Source organism: Planococcus citri, chromosome 5 (genome assembly GCF_950023065.1).
Source record: "Planococcus citri chromosome 5, ihPlaCitr1.1, whole genome shotgun sequence".
In the NCBI taxonomy this organism is placed as follows: domain Eukaryota; kingdom Metazoa; phylum Arthropoda; class Insecta; order Hemiptera; family Pseudococcidae; genus Planococcus; species Planococcus citri.
In genome coordinates this window covers 53,561,934-53,580,683 of record NC_088681.1, presented here as the reverse complement: position 1 = coordinate 53,580,683, position 18,750 = coordinate 53,561,934, and the positions used below count along the sequence as shown (strand labels likewise).

At 34.8% G+C, this 18,750-nt stretch overlaps 1 protein-coding gene across 1 annotated transcript; it reads right to left on the bottom strand.

The window, feature by feature from the left end:
* Window positions 1-653: 653 nt before the first annotated feature.
* On the bottom strand, window positions 654-12,736 carry LOC135848164 (complement component C1q receptor-like). Its single transcript, XM_065367975.1, has 3 exons — window positions 12,550-12,736; window positions 8,871-9,208; window positions 654-1,284 (listed from the first exon to the last, which is right to left on the bottom strand). The coding sequence occupies exons 1-3, from the start codon at window positions 12,724-12,726 to the stop codon at window positions 990-992; spliced, it is 810 nt and encodes a 269-aa protein (XP_065224047.1). The 5' UTR covers window positions 12,727-12,736; the 3' UTR covers window positions 654-989.
* Between the last annotated feature and the right edge of the window lie 6,014 nt (window positions 12,737-18,750).

Here is an 18,750-nt window from a genome sequence, read left to right as displayed (position 1 = left end):
CAGTGCAGCCTCGACCTTGGGGCATAAAGTTCCCTGCTATGGCGAGTAACTTAGGTCCTTAGGTCCTCGAATACCCTCTACAACATCAATTCGAGCTAAAAGTGGGGCCAATTTACAAGTTTTGTTGAACATTCTAGCAAATAGTCAGGAATTTTTTTTTAGGGGGGAGGGAGGGGCCAACATTTTTTCTCACTTATTTGCACTTTTTTGCAAAAATTCCAAACATTAAAGGTTCACATCTCGAGATTGGCTAAACTTAGAAAAAAATTGTTTGCAAAATCGTGAAGAAAAAAAATTAGAAAATTTTAATCCGTCATTGAAATTTTAAAAGCTAAAAACTGAACTTTAAAAGTGAAAGTTCCATTTTTGAATGTAAGAGAAAAATGAAAACTACGTATCCTTCTTTTAACTATTATTTTAACAAACTACGAGTAATTTTTAAAACATCACACCTTAACTTTGGGGGGGGGGAGGGCACAAGGGCCCTATATTTTGATCAAATTCGAAAATTTAAAAAAAATGAAGTGATACATGACGTAATGATTGTGAGGATGCTGAATCGCTGAATTCAAATTTACCCATTTTTTTCAGGTTGAGGTCCTCAATGTCTCTCTAGTCTCCTCAATTTTGAAAAAAATGTGTGATGTATCAAGTCCCATAATTCGAGGTCACACAGTTCAAATATTTATTAACTCAGTGTCTTGCCAATCTCTTCAATTTTTTTCTATATCTACCTGTTATGTACTTAAAAACACACTTGATTAGGCAAAATGATTTTTATGAGAATACATAGGTACATAATTATTATTTCAACAAAAAAAAACCTTTTTATGACAATAAAGCTAAAATAAAATTTCGTATTTCTTTTTTCCAAATCGAAAAATCCCCCCTCCTCCCCAAAAAAACACAGCGCAGGTAGAAAAAACATCCCTAATGATGCAAAAATTGATCAAACTCAGAATAATCCTAAAATAAACATTCAACGACAATCAAAATAGCCACAATTTATTCGTAAGGTATTCCATCAAAAACACTCCACCTAAGATCAAACAAAGCAAATTATTCGGTCTCGTACAATGACCTCCATCAAGATCAGCACCACTAAATCGTTTCATTGCTCTGACCAGTACATCATTTTCCACGCATTTTTCCTCCTTCGAAGACCATTTGTACTTCAATTTACACGAACAATGAAACTTTCCATTGACATTTATACAATCTTCAGTGAGAGTATCGCAAGGATTAGGATGACGACATTCGTTATGATCAACACATTGCCCATACCTGTTGAAAAACTGCGTATCATCAATAGTTCACTATAGTATTGATAAAATCTCTAAATATGTACCTAGACCTACGTAGGTAGTTATAAAAAATGCTCATCTTGAAATTTGAAAAAGGAGGAAAAAACACACGACGAAACCCTCGCAATTAAAATACCACCCCATCAAAAATACCCGGAACCGTTACTCCAGAAATAAAAATAATTCGCAAACTTCTCCACGTTTTTTTTTTTTTTTTTTGGAAAATATAGACTAAACGCATACGATATTCTATAAGAATCAACAAAATATCTCGAGTTTATTTTATATTCTCGAGGGGATATCGTAAAGCTCGAAAAGCTTCCTCCTTTTTTCCACCTCTTCTTATGTTTTTGTTTTTATGTATAAGAACATTTACAGAAGCTTAAAGAATCATTTATGGCAGTTTATCGTATACTTTTATCGATGTTATTTTTATGTGTTTTAAATTCTTTTCAATAAAATCACTTTTCCTCTCGTAGTATAGAGATTTAGTTCGAGAGCTGTGGCAGCGTGTCTGTCTCGCTTTCGTACTTGTATACTGTACCATACTATGTTTATGCAGTAATGTGCTGTTTTTATGTTTGTTTTCGAGTTTTCCTCTTCCTTAGCTATAGTACGATAGATTATCTTTAGTATTTTGTTACTTGAAAAATGCGATATTTTGTGCTTCTTTGTACTATTTAGGTAGTTTATAAAGCGACCTGTCTATATTTAATTGTTGTAATGTTATCTTTTTTACTTTCTAAAGAAGAGGCACTGAAAGGTATTCTATTTGGGAAAATAAAAAATTTGGAACACGAAAAGTTGGAAAAAACATTTTAAAAAGCCCCCCCCCCAATAAAAAATTGAAATAGGTAAAACTGAACAAATTTGAAAAAACGAAAAAAAAAACATGAGAAATTTCAGAAAAAACATTTCTGGAATACTTACAGAAAAATTTCAACAAGAATGTTGAAAAATCAGAGCATTTTTTGCATGTACGAATTTTCTAAGAACATGAAAATGACAAGAAAACATGAAGAAAACCAGTTCAAAAAATGAAAAAAAAAATTCACAGAATGAAAAAAAGAAAAAAAATGCTGAAAACTGTCAAAAGAGTGGAATATTTTCTCCACTTCCAAAAACTAAAATTGAATATAAAAAATGAAAAGAAAACTAAAAAACCACCAAAATATAAAAAAAAGCAAAATTTTTTCTATGACAAAAAAAAATGAAAATTTTGAACAGCAACATAAGTTTTTCTCAAGTAGGCATAGTTTTTCTTTCTGAAAAAGCCTGAATAATGATAAAAAATTTGAATGAAAATTTCAAGAAAACTAAGAAAAATTATAAACTACAGAATGTGAAAAAAAATTGAGAAAACGAATGAAAAAAAATAGAAAATGCAGCGATTGAAAATTTATTCCATCTGATGAAAAAAAAACCTGAAAATTAAGCATTTTTTTCACTTTCAAACAAAATTGAAAAAAATTGCGAAAACTCTGAAATATTATAAAATATCTAAAATGACAAAAAAAAACAATTAGTCGAATAAAAAACGGAAAAATAACAAAAAATGTAAAAAACTGACATAAAAAAATAGGTGGAAAAACTTACAATTTATGTTCTTATCATTGAAAAAAAACAAATATCAGACTTTGAAAAAAATGAGCAAATTAGAGAAATTGAGAAGAAATAGATGAGCTTATATAACAATAAAAAATTATGTAATTTGAAAAAAAATCTGAAAAATTGATGAAAAAATGTAAACAAAAATTAAAGAATTCAAAGAAACATGAAAAATCCCCCCTCCTCCCAAAACAAGAATACTTAAAACTCAAAAAATTGTCACAACTATTATTAGATGAAAATACCAAGAAATGGATTTGTAATTCATATCACAGCAGAAATTTTTACAAAGCTGAAAATGAAAATGATTTCAAAAAGCCTTCACAAAAAAAAAAAAAAATAGAAGAAATTAAGGCACTTGAAAAAATGTACGTACACGAAATACCAAAAAATGATAAAAGCAAAAAAAAAATGTAATGGATTAGTAGTAAAAATACATGGAAAATTTACTTAATTGATTAAAAATTAAAGAAAACTTGAAAAATGTTGGAATTTTTTTTTAAAACATGAAAAATTGAAAAATTATGTGCATAGACAATTTGATAAAAATATAGCGTTTAATTTTCAAGTCCAAAACTTATACATACTACTTTTTTGAGAAATCGCCAAAAAAAAAAAAATGAAAGAAACTTATTGTGACTTGAGAAAAAAATTAAGAATTCTACAAAATTGACAAAAACGTAAGAAAAATTAAAAATTATAAAAAAACTAAAAAAATGAGAATAATATTTTGAAAAAATGGCCTAAGTACAGTTTTCTTTTTACAGAAAATTAGAAAAAAATCACAAAAACAGGAAGAAAACTTCAAAAAACAAAAAAGAATAATTTTTTTTGAAAAAAATGAGACAATTTTACAAAAGTGATGAAAAGAAGTCATGAAAACTGCACAAAGAAAATCAAAAATAATTTGAAACCCAAAAAGAAATCAAACAAAATTGATAAAATACTAACAAATCAAAGCAAACTTTGTATTAAAAAATATCTGAAAAAATTCTGAAAAAAAGATTTTTAAAAATTTTAAAAATTACTACGAAAAATTCAACAGGTAAGATATTTTGAGAATAAAATCGATAGAAAATTTAGAAAAGTAATAATTACATAGTCTAATCCTTTTTGAGAAGGAAAAATAAAATTAAAAAATACGAGTTATTTTATGGAAAATTATTAGAAAAATCATGGTTTTCATGTATTTTTCCCTGAATGAGAAAATTCATTTTAGTGAATGAGTTTTAGAACCCGAATCATTTTCGATTAATTTCCAAGAAGTGAATTTCACTGCATGTTTTCTTCGTTCTGAGATGAAAATGCAGTTTTCATCTTACCTCACATCGGAATCAATTATTTTTCAAATACAATCACAAATTAGAAAAAAAAACATTTAGGTACCTACATTAGCCCAACTCCATGTTCCCAATTTCAATAATTCGTTCGCGAATGATTCATTTTGAATAACGCGATATTAATTTTTTACGTCATCGATCGATTATCATCATATTTTTGTTACATTTACGACTTCCAATATTATAAACAACGATATTCGATCGAAATTCCATTATTAACCCGACCCAATTTTGAACACCACTTAAATTCAAATCAATTCGTTGAATTCGTACACAAACAAGTACCTGCGTAATTTCCAAACACGCGGAACATTCGAATTAATTTCCAGTCAAAAAAACTTCCGTTCGTCTATTTTAATTACATTCAAATCCAGTAAAAAGCTTCGGCTGTCAGTTGGTTGACAAAGGGTACCCCCGGATAAGATAGGCAAAATGCCCTTAACCTCGGATTTCGATGAAACTCACAGGGTATGTTTAGTACCCCCAAAAAATAATTTTGAGCCCATAACCCGCTCCCCACCCCACCCCCCTTAAGCAGGGGGGCCAAAAAACGCGTTTTTCAGGGGAAAAATTCTACATCAGCGAGTAATTGAGATAAATTTATTCTGTAAACGAATATAGTTAGAGGATACATGGGGGTACCTCCCTGAATTTTTTCAGAATTTTTCATCGCACGGGGGGAGAAGGAGGGACAAAAGAAAACTTTAAATCGACATTACTCCGAAACGAAAAAACATACCAAAACTATTTTTTCGTCAAATATGTATTTTTAGGTCTACTTTCTATAGAAATCATCACCCGGCCATTTGGAGTGGTGGGTCAAGCTCAAAAGTTCAAAAAACTCTCAAAAAACCACGTTTTTTACGTTTTTCTCCAAAAATATGGACAAATGGCCGAAATCGAAGGGAACCAAGTTGTTCAGCGTGAAATTTTACCTCAGAATTGTGTAATTGAAAATTCATTTATACCGCGTGATCGTAAAACTACACGCGCAGAAGTATTTGTGCTTATATCAAGATAGCTAAAAGGGTATTACTGGGTGAAATAGATGAAATGCCCCTGTCCTCAGATTTCTGAAACTTTGATGAAACATCGTTGGGTACCTTAAAAAAAAATGTTGCAGCCAAAAAAAATTCCCCCACCCCACCTCCCTTGCTCACATTAGCAAAAAAACATTTTTTGGGGGGAGGGATCATGCTGCAACGAGTTTTGAAAAAAAAAAATGTTTTGAATTCAGTCAAAATATATGGAGGAGACAGTATAATGAAAGTACGTACATATTCGAGATTCTGCGTTGATCTATGCCTTTTAGAGTCCTACTGAGCGATTAAAAATTTGCAAATCGGTTTTTTTGGGGGGGGGGTATTAGTATTTGGTGTTTTGAAAATATTTTCTTCGCAAATTTTTCGCTTGAAAGATATATTTTTGAAACTGAGGAAATATTTTGGAACGCAGTGACGCCAAAAATTCGAGAAAAATTGCAAAAAATTCCTAACTTGTGGGTAATTTTTCGAAATTTGCAATAACATAAAAATAATAGTATAGAATGGACGCAGAATCTCAAATAATTTCATTTGGAACTGGGTCGTCATTTTTCTCAAAACAAATTGGGTACAGGGGCTACACAATACGGTTTTTTCGAAAATACCCCCAACTTTGAGGGCCCATGTTTTCCATTTAGGGGCACTTCTACAGCTAGAATTTTTCTGTACAACTTTCAACTCAAAATTACGGTTTTTGCTGTAATTGATAAAAATTCAGTTTTTTCCCCATTGTTATTTCGCGATCCACCCAATCTACTAGGTAGGTATACTTATTGTGTTTTCAATGTACTTGGTAGGTAACTCACATGAAAATTTAATGGTCGACACCAAAAAGGAACCTTTCTGATAGTTTTGAGTTAGATACAATGTACTTGAAAAATACTTGTAATTCAAGAAAATCTTGATTAAGAAGTTACATGGCGTTAATTGCGCTATAATGAAGCATTTTTCACAAAAAATCTAATTTTTGGGCAACCCCTCTTCACAATGTGACCGTTAGGAGGATCCAACTGCAAATCAAGCTTCATATTCGTGTTCAGCGAGTTCGATTCATATGATAACGATACCCATAATTATTTTCAATCTACTTTCGCACCAAAATTTGTGAGAGGGGGTGCCTAAGGCCCCAAAATTGGAGTTTCAAGATGTTAGTTGGTTTTCTATTGTTTTTGGAGGCCAGAATGCAAAAATACAGATCGCTTTTTTCTGATGGTGCCGTGACCCAAAAAACACAATTTTGAGTGTATTTTGAGTTTTTGAAGATGACCCACCTGGAGGGAAAATTTGAAAAAAAATACCAATTATAGTACTCATGCTGATATATTTTTGAAAAAAAAATTCATGTGCATACGGCAGTTTCAAATTTTCTTTTGTCAATATCTTCCCCCTGGGGAGCCCAACGCTCTAACTGAAAAGTTTCTGTTTTGTAGCCAAATAATTTCATATTTATTTGTCAACTTAGGGTGCATCAATACTAGAGATGAAAATTTGAAACAATTTTTTGATCTATTTACGTTCATTTAGGCAAAAACCTTTTATAATCTTGCATATTACTTCATTTTTTTCCTTTCTCCTACACTTCCCAATTCATCTAATGGCTTTAAAAATAAAAAATGATTTAAAAATCTGTTTTACATTTATTCGCAAGTGGTGAAGCACCTTAAGTTTTCAATAAAAGCCAGAATTATTTGGCTACAAAATAGAAACTTTTCAGTTAGAGCGTTGGTCTTCTTACGTGAAACAGACTATAGAATCATATCTTCTTCAAGTACATATTTTGAGTGAATACAGATTTTTTTCAAAACTCGTTGCAGCATGATCCCTCCCCCCAAAAAACGTTTTTTGCTAATGTGAGCAAGGGAGGTGGGGTGGGGGAATTTTTTTTGGCTGCAACATTTTTTTTTAAGGTACCCAACGATGTTTCATCAAAGTTTCAGAAATCTGAGGACAGGGGCATTTCATCTATTTTACCCAGTAATACCCTTTTAGCTATCTTGATACAAGCACAAATACTTCGATCACGCGGTGTAAATGAATTTTCAATTACACAATTCTGAGGTAAAATTTCACGCTGAACAACTTGGTTCCCTTCGATTTCGGCCATTTGTCCATATTTTTGGAGAAAAACGTTAAAAACGTGGTTTTTTGAGAGTTTTTTGAACTTTTGAGCTTGACCCACCACTCCAAATGGCCAGGTGATGATTTCTATAGAAAGTAGACCTAAAAATACATATTTGACGAAAAAATCGTTTTGGTATGTTTTTTCATTTCGGAGTAATGTCGATTTAAAGTTTTCTTTTGTCCCTCCTTCTCCCCTCATGCGATGAAAAATTCTGAAAAAATTCAGGGAGGTACCCCCATGTATCCTCTAACTATATTCGTTTACAGAATAAATTTATCTCAATTACTCGCTGATGTAGAATTTTTCCCCTGAAAAACGCGTTTTTTGGCCCCCCTGCTTAAGGGGGGTGGGGTGGGGAGCGGGTTATGAGCCCAAAATTATTTTTTGGGGGTACTAAACATACCCTGTGAGTTTCATCGAAATCCGAGGTTAAGGGCATTTTGCCTATCTTATCCGGGTGTACCCTTTCAAATTTTCACCTTTTCGTAATATCTAAAACAACATTCGCGATACCGCACCCACAAGACGACGATGAATTCCGTACCCAACGTAAGCATAAGCTGTAAGGCAGAGTATAGGCAAATAAGTCTACACTCTAAGTATATTTCTACGTGACGAAGGGTTCGCGGGAAGAAAGGGGGAGGGGACAGGAACACGAGTCGTGTGCGTCGCGTAGCGAATATTCTCAAAAAACATAATTCAAAGTTGAAGCTTAATCAAAATATTGCTGAAAATTTCAAAAGAACACGAGCCCGAGTAAGTTTGCGAATCGCTTCGCGGCTCGACTCGACGAAAGCAGATTTTCGTCAAATACGTAAAAACATTTCTTTCTCGTACTAAACGTCGGGTTAGTTTACTATAACGTTACACTCTCATCGTCCTACGCATCCCCCCCCCCTCGTCCTCGTCATCGTCATCACGTCTAACTTGCAAATTTGCCCAAAACGCTGGAAATGATTTTCGCATTAAATTCAACGCCGACGACGAGGGGCCCAGGCCCACCACCGTTTACCGCAGATTTACAAAGATTAGAAAACTTTTGAATTTTTTATCCGTTATAAATTCGTCATATTTTGGTATTTTCGTGCGTTGGAAAAGCGAGAAAAAAAACAACTCAGATCCGCAGCCAGCGTACCCCGTTGAAAAATATACCTACTTTGGTAAGTTTTTGTTTTCAAAGACGTACCAGGGGCAGGGGTTACGCATCTGTTTGTTCTCTCGCGCCTTCATCATCCGACCGCGAGCAGGAAAAGCAATACGAGCCGAGTTAAAGGGTGATTAAGAGAGCGAGGTGAAATTAAACGCAGCCATATTTCCGCATCCGCATGTACTACTCGTATATACATACAAAAGCCCACCCCAACGTTCATTTTTAGTACTTAATAGCGAGTTAACTCGCGAATGTTTCAACGTAGGTACGAGGTATAGGTAGAGGAGAGGTACTACAACATACCTGGAATTCCATCTATATCCGTCTGTTTGACAAACGCAGCTAACATTCCATTCATTGTACACAACCGAAATGAACGATCTGTTCAAGGTTTTGTTGAACGAGCATTTTGGATTATTTAAACTCCGGCAAGGATTACCATCGGTAAACTGGCACGAGTCGTTTGCCAGCAACAGCCTCTTACTCGAGCAACAAGGATCGGGGCAGAAACTGTACATGGCGCATTGGAAAGGTATCGAGTCGTCGGCTCGAATATCGTAATTGGTCGTCGAATCGCCATTTTGCAGACAATTCGCGAAGTTATCGCAAGATTCGCCGAAATGCATCAGCTCTGGTTGCTCCTGTAATATTGTCAGTAGTCTATCATCATTCTTACAAATACCTACAATTGATTAATCGCCATTTTTCAGCCCTTCCTGAAGAATGGAGTTGTATGCCAATTGGTTGAGATTCTGACATCAGGTGGGTAGTATCTTCCAATCGCTGAAGGATAGAAATGTTTTTAGGGCGACGATAATCTTTCAAAAAATAGATCAAAGATTCTGATCTGATTTAATTTTTATGAAAACGCTTCATTAAGAAAGTATAGACCCAATTGGGAACTGATCCCAAAAATTCGAAGTGAAAAAAATTACTAAAAAGTCAAAAAATGAAATTCCAAATTTTACAGGAAAATGTTCAACTCCTCCATTTTCCCTGAAAGAGTTCAAAGTTCAAAAAATTTGGAAATTCGTCAAATGTGTGCGGGGGGGGGGGGCAAAATGCATTAGAAAACTTTGTCATTTTCCCTATCTAGGTCTTTTTGAGATCATTTGGCAATTTTTTTTCACTATAAGCTTCACTAAATAGAAAAATTTTAAAACAACTCAGCACCAAAAATAAAACATGAGACTGATTAAAGTTATGAAAAATCCCCCCCCCCCATACTCATAAATTATTAAATAAGCAGCGAAAATCTTTCAAAATTTTACGAAACTTACCTTAGTTTTTTTACTCAAGTCAGCCAAGAAATTTTTAGCTTAGAAAATTGTAGCTAAATGTTTGAAATGACCTATTTTTTTTAGAAAAATGAAAAAACAGCGAACAAAAAAACCAAGAGAACGGTTGAACTTTTTCAAAATCAAATTTTTCCACCATTTTTTCTCTTAAATTTTTACTGCTGTTGGAAATGCTCTCTCTCCAGCCTCAGTTCGAGTAAAATTTAAAAAAAATAGCTTATTGCGAACTTCTTTCTAAAAAAACGAAAGGTAGGGCAGAAAAGTTTGGAAAATTTTCAAAATTTTCTTACTCTGACATTTTTGGAAAAAAATTTACCTGTTTTTCACACATTTTCCAGGCCATTATGTTCTGAAAAATGTGATTATTTTCACCAGATTTTTCGACTTTCGTATGTAAATTCTTTATTCAACATAAAATTCCATTTCTCTGCAGTTTTCCCCTTTTTATCTCGATCAGAGCCATCCTAAAGAATTAATGTTTAATATTTTGGAGTCATTCAAGGAAAAACACCCGAAATTTTTCACAACAATATAGAAAGAAAAAAATGTTAAAATTTTTATAATCCTTCAATTTTTAATAATTTTTTATTTTTATTTTTCAAATATTTTGAACAACGTTTGTTTCAGAGAGACAAATTTTTTCCGTTGCCTCGTTTTCTGTTTGAAAAGACCACGAAACTATGTAACGTTGAATTGAATACAAAATTCCATAAAATTTTTACATTATCACAATTATTTTGGTAATTTTGTCGCATTCTGTATCATCATAATATGTAGGTACTTTTTCAATGTGATTGTTCTAAAAAAATTCAAATTGATCATTTGATTTTTTTCGGGGAGAGAACGTGTTTTGAGTGGATTTTTTGGAAAATTTTGGGTTTAAGACATTAAGACAAACCTTTTAATCGTAGGTACTTTTTCATCAGATGTATTTTAAAACATGCAATCTTGGACATATAAACTTTATTTTTGCGAGTCATTACTTTTGGAGTGAATGAGCTCAATTTCATTTTGCATTCATTTTGGATTAAAATGCATAAAATTATGAGTACCTAGGTATATTTTAGACTCGTTAAGTGCATATTTTGACGTATTTCGTTCATTTTTCAAATTTTGATCAACAATTTTTTTAAAAAACTATCCTCGATCCTCCTCTCCACCCCCTCTAAAAAATTAAAAATGTCCCAAAATTTGAGGGGAAAACTTGAAAGGTATCAATTGTTATTATCGTGCCAAATTTTTACGCATTTTCAACAAAATTAACAAATTTTCAAGTTTTTAATCAGTTATTTATAATCAGAGACAAAACTATGGTACTGTAGAGGGGGGGGGGGGGGTCAAATCTTGAAAAAGTCGCGAAACTCCTCGAAAATTTTTAATTTTTATAAAAGAGGCTCATTTGTTGATTTTTTTGAAACATGAATATTGAATACATAGGTGGTAAACTTTTGAAAATTTTTGCTATTATAAATTATCAAAAATTTCAGCCCTCGCTTCGCTCAGACCTATTGATTTTTCTTTTTTCAAAATTAAACTTTCTGAAAATCTATCATTCAAACTCAAAAAACGTATGGATCCAAAAATAAACTCCTCGCGCAGAAAAAAATGTGTTTTTTTTTTAGTCCTCGAAAAGCTTTTGCTCTCACTTCGTTCCGACTTTTTTAATTTTCCTTTTTCAGAACTGAAATTTCTGAAAAAAATCATTCAATTCAGCTGACATTTTGAAGCCAAAAAATTGACCACCTCCCATAACAAAATTGTTTTTTCACTTATCAAAATAGGAATTTTTAAAAGCTTTTCATCTCGTTACACTCGGGCTACTTTTTTTTACAAAATAAAAAAATTCTATGTTCGAGGCTTCTAAAAATTGAAAAATGAAAACAAGAATTTTTTATGAGTCATAAAAGGCTATATAAATGAACATAACTTTATTACCTACATCCTATATCAATTGGTAACATTGTCTTCTTATCTTTTATTTCACATTAAAAAACTCATTTTTTTTAATTCAGAAAAATTTACATTTTTTCCTCATACAATTCGGCAAAGTTTTAATCCCCCCCCCCGCCCAGAATGCTCAGTTTCGTATCTGGAAATGATTTTTTTAAAATAAGCACTCTACGTAACTCTGACATGTTTTGGCCGAGAAATATCAATACACGTTTTCTGTGCATGTTTTGAAGCCTTCAGTGCATAAAAATTCGCTCTTCAAGTCAGAGGATAGGGCTTTGTTTATGCTGACCAAGTGAAGTGAGGGTGAAAAAACTTTCTAATTTATCATTTGCTGCGCTGAATGGGAAGTTTGGGAAAGGTGAAAATTTTGAATTCAGAGTTTCCAGTTGGCAAATTGAGGATTTCACAATGAAATTTTTTCAAACAGGTAGGATAAGAATTGAAAAATCGAACTTTGATTGAAAAAAAGGACGATTAGCAAGATTGTTAGACACCTTGTACCCTTCAATTTTGATTTCAGGTGAAAATCCATCTCGACAAATCTGACTTATTTTTCAAAAAATCGACCAAGTTTTTTGATGATTTATTCACCAAGTGAGAGCAGATCATCTTTTTTTTCAAGCAAAGGGAAATGAAGAGTCATCAGACTCCACACACATCACACATACACACAAGATCAAAAATCTCAACAAATCGACACAAACCTGCAGTTCCCACTTCCCACAACTCACCTTTAAAGTAAACCAACACATATAATAACTGGCCGTAATACTCCACTGGAATCTCTCTACACAATCTTCAAAAGGATCGCATTTATTTTCATCCAAATCCTTCAACCTATGGCACTCTTGATCGATATTTCGTATTTCTTCGGCGTTATCGATCAAAGTCAAATTATTCTTCCTCATGAGATAAATAGTATCAATGGAACGCTACAAATTATACGAGTAGATCTACAGTAGATACGACAAGTTCAATAGAAATACATTATTACGAACACAGTTCACACATATATAGCCTATAATAATAATATAAAACATAATTTAATCGTAAGCACGTAATTAGTCATCGTTATATGTACGAAGTATTACACATTCAACGCACGCGACTCGTTGCGCGCCCGAGAAGAGAGCGAACGTTTTCAACGAGCTTCGAGCTCGCGAATTAATGAACTTCGTGAAATTATTTGGTAATTTTCCTCATTCATAATACACTAATAAAAGCGCCAACAAGAATCCAACCACGATGACGATGACGACGTATCGTATCCTATATATATATATATAACAAAACAGCTACACGCAAGATGGAAATTTAACCATATTTTATCGACATTATAGGTACGTATATATGCGCCCCTTGTTCACTTCTCATCACTCTAAAATGCTGGGAGCTCAGTTTGTTCCTCACCTAGTTCATTTTTATACTACCTATATTACGAGTTTAAGGCCTCTGTGCCTTCGCCTCGGTGCTTCGCTTGCACGCAGCTTTTGGTAATTTCTCGCTGTGGTAACCACCACCATCATCGTTTTGCCAGCCTGTCGATGACGTGTTGCCTGTTGCCTGCGTTCTTGTCCCTAAATTACTTCGAATATAATTTGCAGCAATATTATATTGGCTTATCATATTTTTCGTTCACCTCATTATATGCAAACTGAAGCCCAATCGGCAAACAAACATATCATTTGACCAAAGTACCCCATATTCTCCCTCCAGCACATCATCAAAATATAGAAGAAAGCACATGCACAACTCTGATTAAATTGTCAATCTTCATCATTTCGATCATACATTTTTTATAGCTGGCTTTAATAGCATAGGTAGAGGTACTAAAATACTGCATATTTAAACACCTCGCTATTCAAATTCCAAAGCTCGTAAAATACTACAAAAAAAAAAAAAAAATAGGCTCACAGCTCACTCTAGCGTGACAACAACAACAATAACAAAAACGACGAAGTAAAATACGGCGATGAGGACCGGAGGACGACCGACCATGCACCTACACCTATTCGTTTTGATACATTATTCACCGCAATGTGCTCTTAGAATATAGTCTGCTGCATGAAATAAGATTTCCATCTTACACTTTACTTCAGGGGTGGTAAATTGTTCGCTTTTATAGACTTGCAACATGCGTCGCAATCGATATAATATGTACAGAAAAAGTTGAGCTCATGCAGTGGGTAGATAAGTAAGAGTACAAGGGGATAAGGGAAAGGAAGAGGAAAAAGGAAGAAAATTATACGAGCAGTCATAAATAAAATATATACTATAGATGTGAGAAGAAAGTAGTTGCCCAAGATTGAGTTTATATTATTTTCAAGGGTGCGGAGAAAAGCGTCGAGTGCGCGAGAAAGCGCAAATTTCGAAACACCTTGTTATATTTTTTTTTCTTTGAAATTTTTTCAGAAAGGTGGCAAAAATGCATACCCAGTTTTTGGAAATACTTATAGAGCAACATAAAAAGAATTAGGTAGTTATAAAAAAAAATAATGAGCCATCTCAAAAGAAGATATCCGAAATACAGGTCATGTTTAAATTATTGGCAAATAATATGTACCTCATCCAAACACCTCGTTTTGAAAATGAATATTTCAAAAGAAAACAACAAATGAACAACTATTTTTTTCTTGGAGAACAATAAAGTATTCATTTCTCTCATTACCCTGCAGATTTTTCGAACAGTTTCTTACAACTATACTCTCATTATTGAAATACGGTGCACAATTCGAAATAAAAAATGTATTTGAACATATTTACACTAATACAAAATGTACAATAAAATAAAACGAAGGAAAATCGCCATAATGCGAATGGAAACGTAAAACGGTAGTAAAACTCGAATAGAAACGCGGAGAATTCGAATAAAAAAAATCTAAAAGTCATCGGAGATGTTTGTTGACTTTACACATACATTGTATCGCGATAATACGAAGAATTACGCGTATTTACGACGAAATAAATTAATTAAAAATAATGACTCGAATTTTACATTATTTTCAACACTTTCCCTAATTCGAGAATTATCGAGCAAAAATAAAAACTGCTCCGTACGACATGAAAAACGTTGATCATGTATCCTCGAATTCGGTCGATGTTAAAGATGCTTCGATAGCGGCGATGAACTCGGATAAGTAACTCGATCAGCTACCTGGATCCACAAATCGCCGCGTCAGCATATTCGAATAAGATAAGCCAGTTGTCGAGTGAATCGAACTCAGACATCTGGCAAGCTGGAACACTAGAGCTGTCTCCATTTACGTGATGTAGACAGCTGACGTTTTTGTTGGTAGGGTTTTCCAGAGAGATATCGACGTGTCTCTGGCGACGTAACAGCAGCTCGTTTGCTGCTGATCGATGATCGAATCGAAATATCAGACTTATCGATGTCTGATCGCTTTCCCGGAGATCTTGAACGCAAATCCAGCGCGTCGTTAGCGGCTATGGAACGGATCGCGGTATCCATAGGGTCTTTTGAATTGGAACGAGGTTGGCTTCGAACAGCTTCCGCGTACGATTTCGTTGAAGCTTCTATTTCAGCCGTGAAAATCTCAATCTCAACGCAATTAGCGTGATCATTGACGTCTTGAGATTTCGAACGATTTTTATCGCGTAAGTTTCTCCATCTAGACAGAAGCTCGGTTTCTTCTAGATCGTTGTTGATAATATCGTTAGCGTCATCGAATTCGTCATTCTCAAGCAAAGAACTATTCGATGATTTCAGCGAGCTTTTCGGCGTCAATTTCGGCGAACTTTTCGGAGTCGATTTGGTCGAAGATTTCGGCGTAACAAGTGATGACTTCGACGTAGAAGGTGAACTTTTCTTCTCATCGCTTATTTCGGTATCGGTATCGTTATCAATCGGATCTAACAAATCTCGAGTGATCGGAATGGTAACTCGTTGGTCGCAATCTCGAAGTTTCTCGTAGAAAGTGACATCTTTCGAAATAACAATGTCACGTTTCTCTGAAACGTAAACTCAATACTGCTCATCACCATCGTATCCAACGAGGTAACCTTCGAGAACCTTTTTATCCAGATTTTGACGTGACTGGATCGTAACGTTAGCGTAACATTTCGAACTAACAATTCGAAGATGTTTTATTTGCGGTGATATACCAAACCACATCTCGTAAGGAGTCGAACCGTCGATCGATGATTTGCCTACTCGATTTAGCAAATACGTAGCGGTGGTAGTGAGTTCAGCCCAGATTTCGATCGGATACGTAATCTCTGGATTCGAATATTTCAATGTTCGCGCCAACTCGACAATTGCACTGCTACCGCGTTCAACAGCTGCATGTGGCGTAAAACGTTGACGAACATCGAACTCTCGTAATACTGAACGTACCGCGTTGTTATCGAACTCGCCTTGGCTGCTAGACTGGAATTCTAACACTCGATGACCAAGGGCGCGAGCTTTGAATAGTACCTCTCGAACGCAACGAGATACTACTGCAGCGGTTTTCTCCTTCTCGACGAACGTATGATGATAATTCGAATAATCATCTTTGATAACGATGAGATATTTGCGACCACCAAAGGAACAATCGAATGGCCCGCAAATATCACCAGAAAGCAGCTCACCAACTGCTCTGGTCGAAGAATGTTTTTCGAACGTTTCGCGATGAACTTTATCGAACTGACAGGGATTGCTCGAATTGGTTTTAGTTTCCTTCGATCGTTTCTTCAGGCCCAATTCTGCAAGTTTAGCTCGAACATGATTTTTATCTACATGGCCCCATCGTTCGTGATAAAGTTGCACGATTTCGCTGCTCTCAACAGCATTCACCTGCGGTTCTGGCAAAATGGTCTCGAACGACGCTTTGAAAAGAGAACCATTTTTCGATCTCGTACCGGTGAACATGACGCGATTATCTGCTTCGAATTTGCAGAACGTTGGATTTGAATAAAATCTGCTCTCTGGCTTTTTATCGTGAGCCGCGACGACTGAGAACAAATTCTTCGAAATACCAGGAACGTGCCATACGTCAGTCAAATCGAACTTGACAAGTTGACCATTTACGAAGCTAGCAACTTCGATAGATCCATGACCAACTGCTGTGACACAACTGCCAGCAGCTTTGACGTAATTCGGTTTCGAAAATGTTTCGTATGTGTGAAACCATTCTCGATTCGACGTAATGTGCTTCGTTGCACCATTATCAATCCACCAAGATTGATCTGACGAAGATGTAACGAGATTCAGTTGCTCACAATTGGCGAGTAGAGCGCTTTTAGGTTCTGAATCGATATCGTTGAGTTTTGGCGAACAACCAGAAACGTTGACTTGAGGCGAACAACCAGAAGTATCGTTAGCTCGAGCAGAAAAGGGTGGTTTACCGTCATTGATCCACTGTGAGCACTTTTTGAGCCAGTGCCCTTTCCCAGAACAGTATTTACACACTTGAGCGTTTCTCTGATGATTTCGAACGGATTGATCACCAGACGTATTCGCGACGACATTCGAACCACTCTTCTGACCAGATTTAGCGAACATAGCTTCGGATGACGATGACGACGTTGAACTATGTACTGGTGAGACGTTACGCTCGTGCATGATAAGCGAATCGGACAAATTACTTAGTGACTTATCAGCTTGAGCATTGAGAAGAAGGTAGCTCGATTTAAAAGCTTCGAAACGACTCGGAAGAATGTGTAATACTTTCGAAACGAATAAAATTTCTAACAGCTTATCAACTGTCTCGATTTTGCGATTTTCCAGACCAGCTCGAAATTCACGATGTTGATTTTTAATTCGAGCAACAACAGATGGCGCATCTTCGTAATCATTCCACTCGGTACTAAAGAAATTCAGGCATTCGCGGAATATTTGGTCTTCTGCCTTATCATCGAATTCCTTCATAAGCACTAACCATGCTTCGCGTGCGGATAGTCTACCAGCGATTCGACTGTGTAGCTCTTCGGAAACGGTTTGAGAAATGATTATTTTCGCTTGATGAGAAGATTTTTGCCATGTTGCAATCAACTTACGTGTTTCGGCGGCGTCAGCGGCGGTATCGGTCGTTTTTGGTTCATCTGGGCAGGTTGATTTACCTTCGACGATGTCCACGGCATTAAACAAGGTGAGTACGTCGAGCACTTTATCTTTCCATGACGGCCAATCACTGGAACAGGACAGAGGCTTTATTCCCTTGATATAATCCATGATAACAATTAGGCGAATATGGATTTCAACAGCTCACAACTGCGATCCACACTCTGTACGTCGAATGATAACGCGTGATTAGATATCAACAGCTAACGACTGCGATCTAATTTTCGAATAATACAACCGCACATGAACCTTCGAATTCGAATTAGATAACGAACCGAACGAAATACATCACAATTAGCGTTTTATCTCAAAAGGCACAGTTTAGCGCGTCTTTTGCCATAACCTATTGAAATACGGTGCACAATTCGAAATAAAAAATGTATTTGAACATATTTACACTAATACAAAATGTACAATAAAATAAAACGAAGGAAAATCGCCATAATGCGAATGGAAACGTAAAACGGTAGTAAAACTCGAATAGAAACGCGGAGAATTTGAATAAAAAAAATCTAAAAGTCATCGGAGATGTTTGTTGACTTTACACATACATTGTATCGCGATAATACGAAGAATTACGCGTATTTACGACGAAATAAATTAATTAAAAATAATGACTCGAATTTTACATTATTTTCAACACTCATTTCCTCTAAACAAGAGAAGAAAGGAGGGGGAAGGGAATTCTGAAAAAAAGCTAGCAGAAAAGCACCCAACCAGATTCAATTTGAAATTTTATTCATTCAAGAAGAAAACACCTATCCTCAGATTAAAAAAAAAACGGTACAAAAGACCAAAAGTAATCGGAAATCATTGAAAAATTGAAAAAAAAAAATTATCAGAAAAATTAAAATAATTTAGAAATATTTCT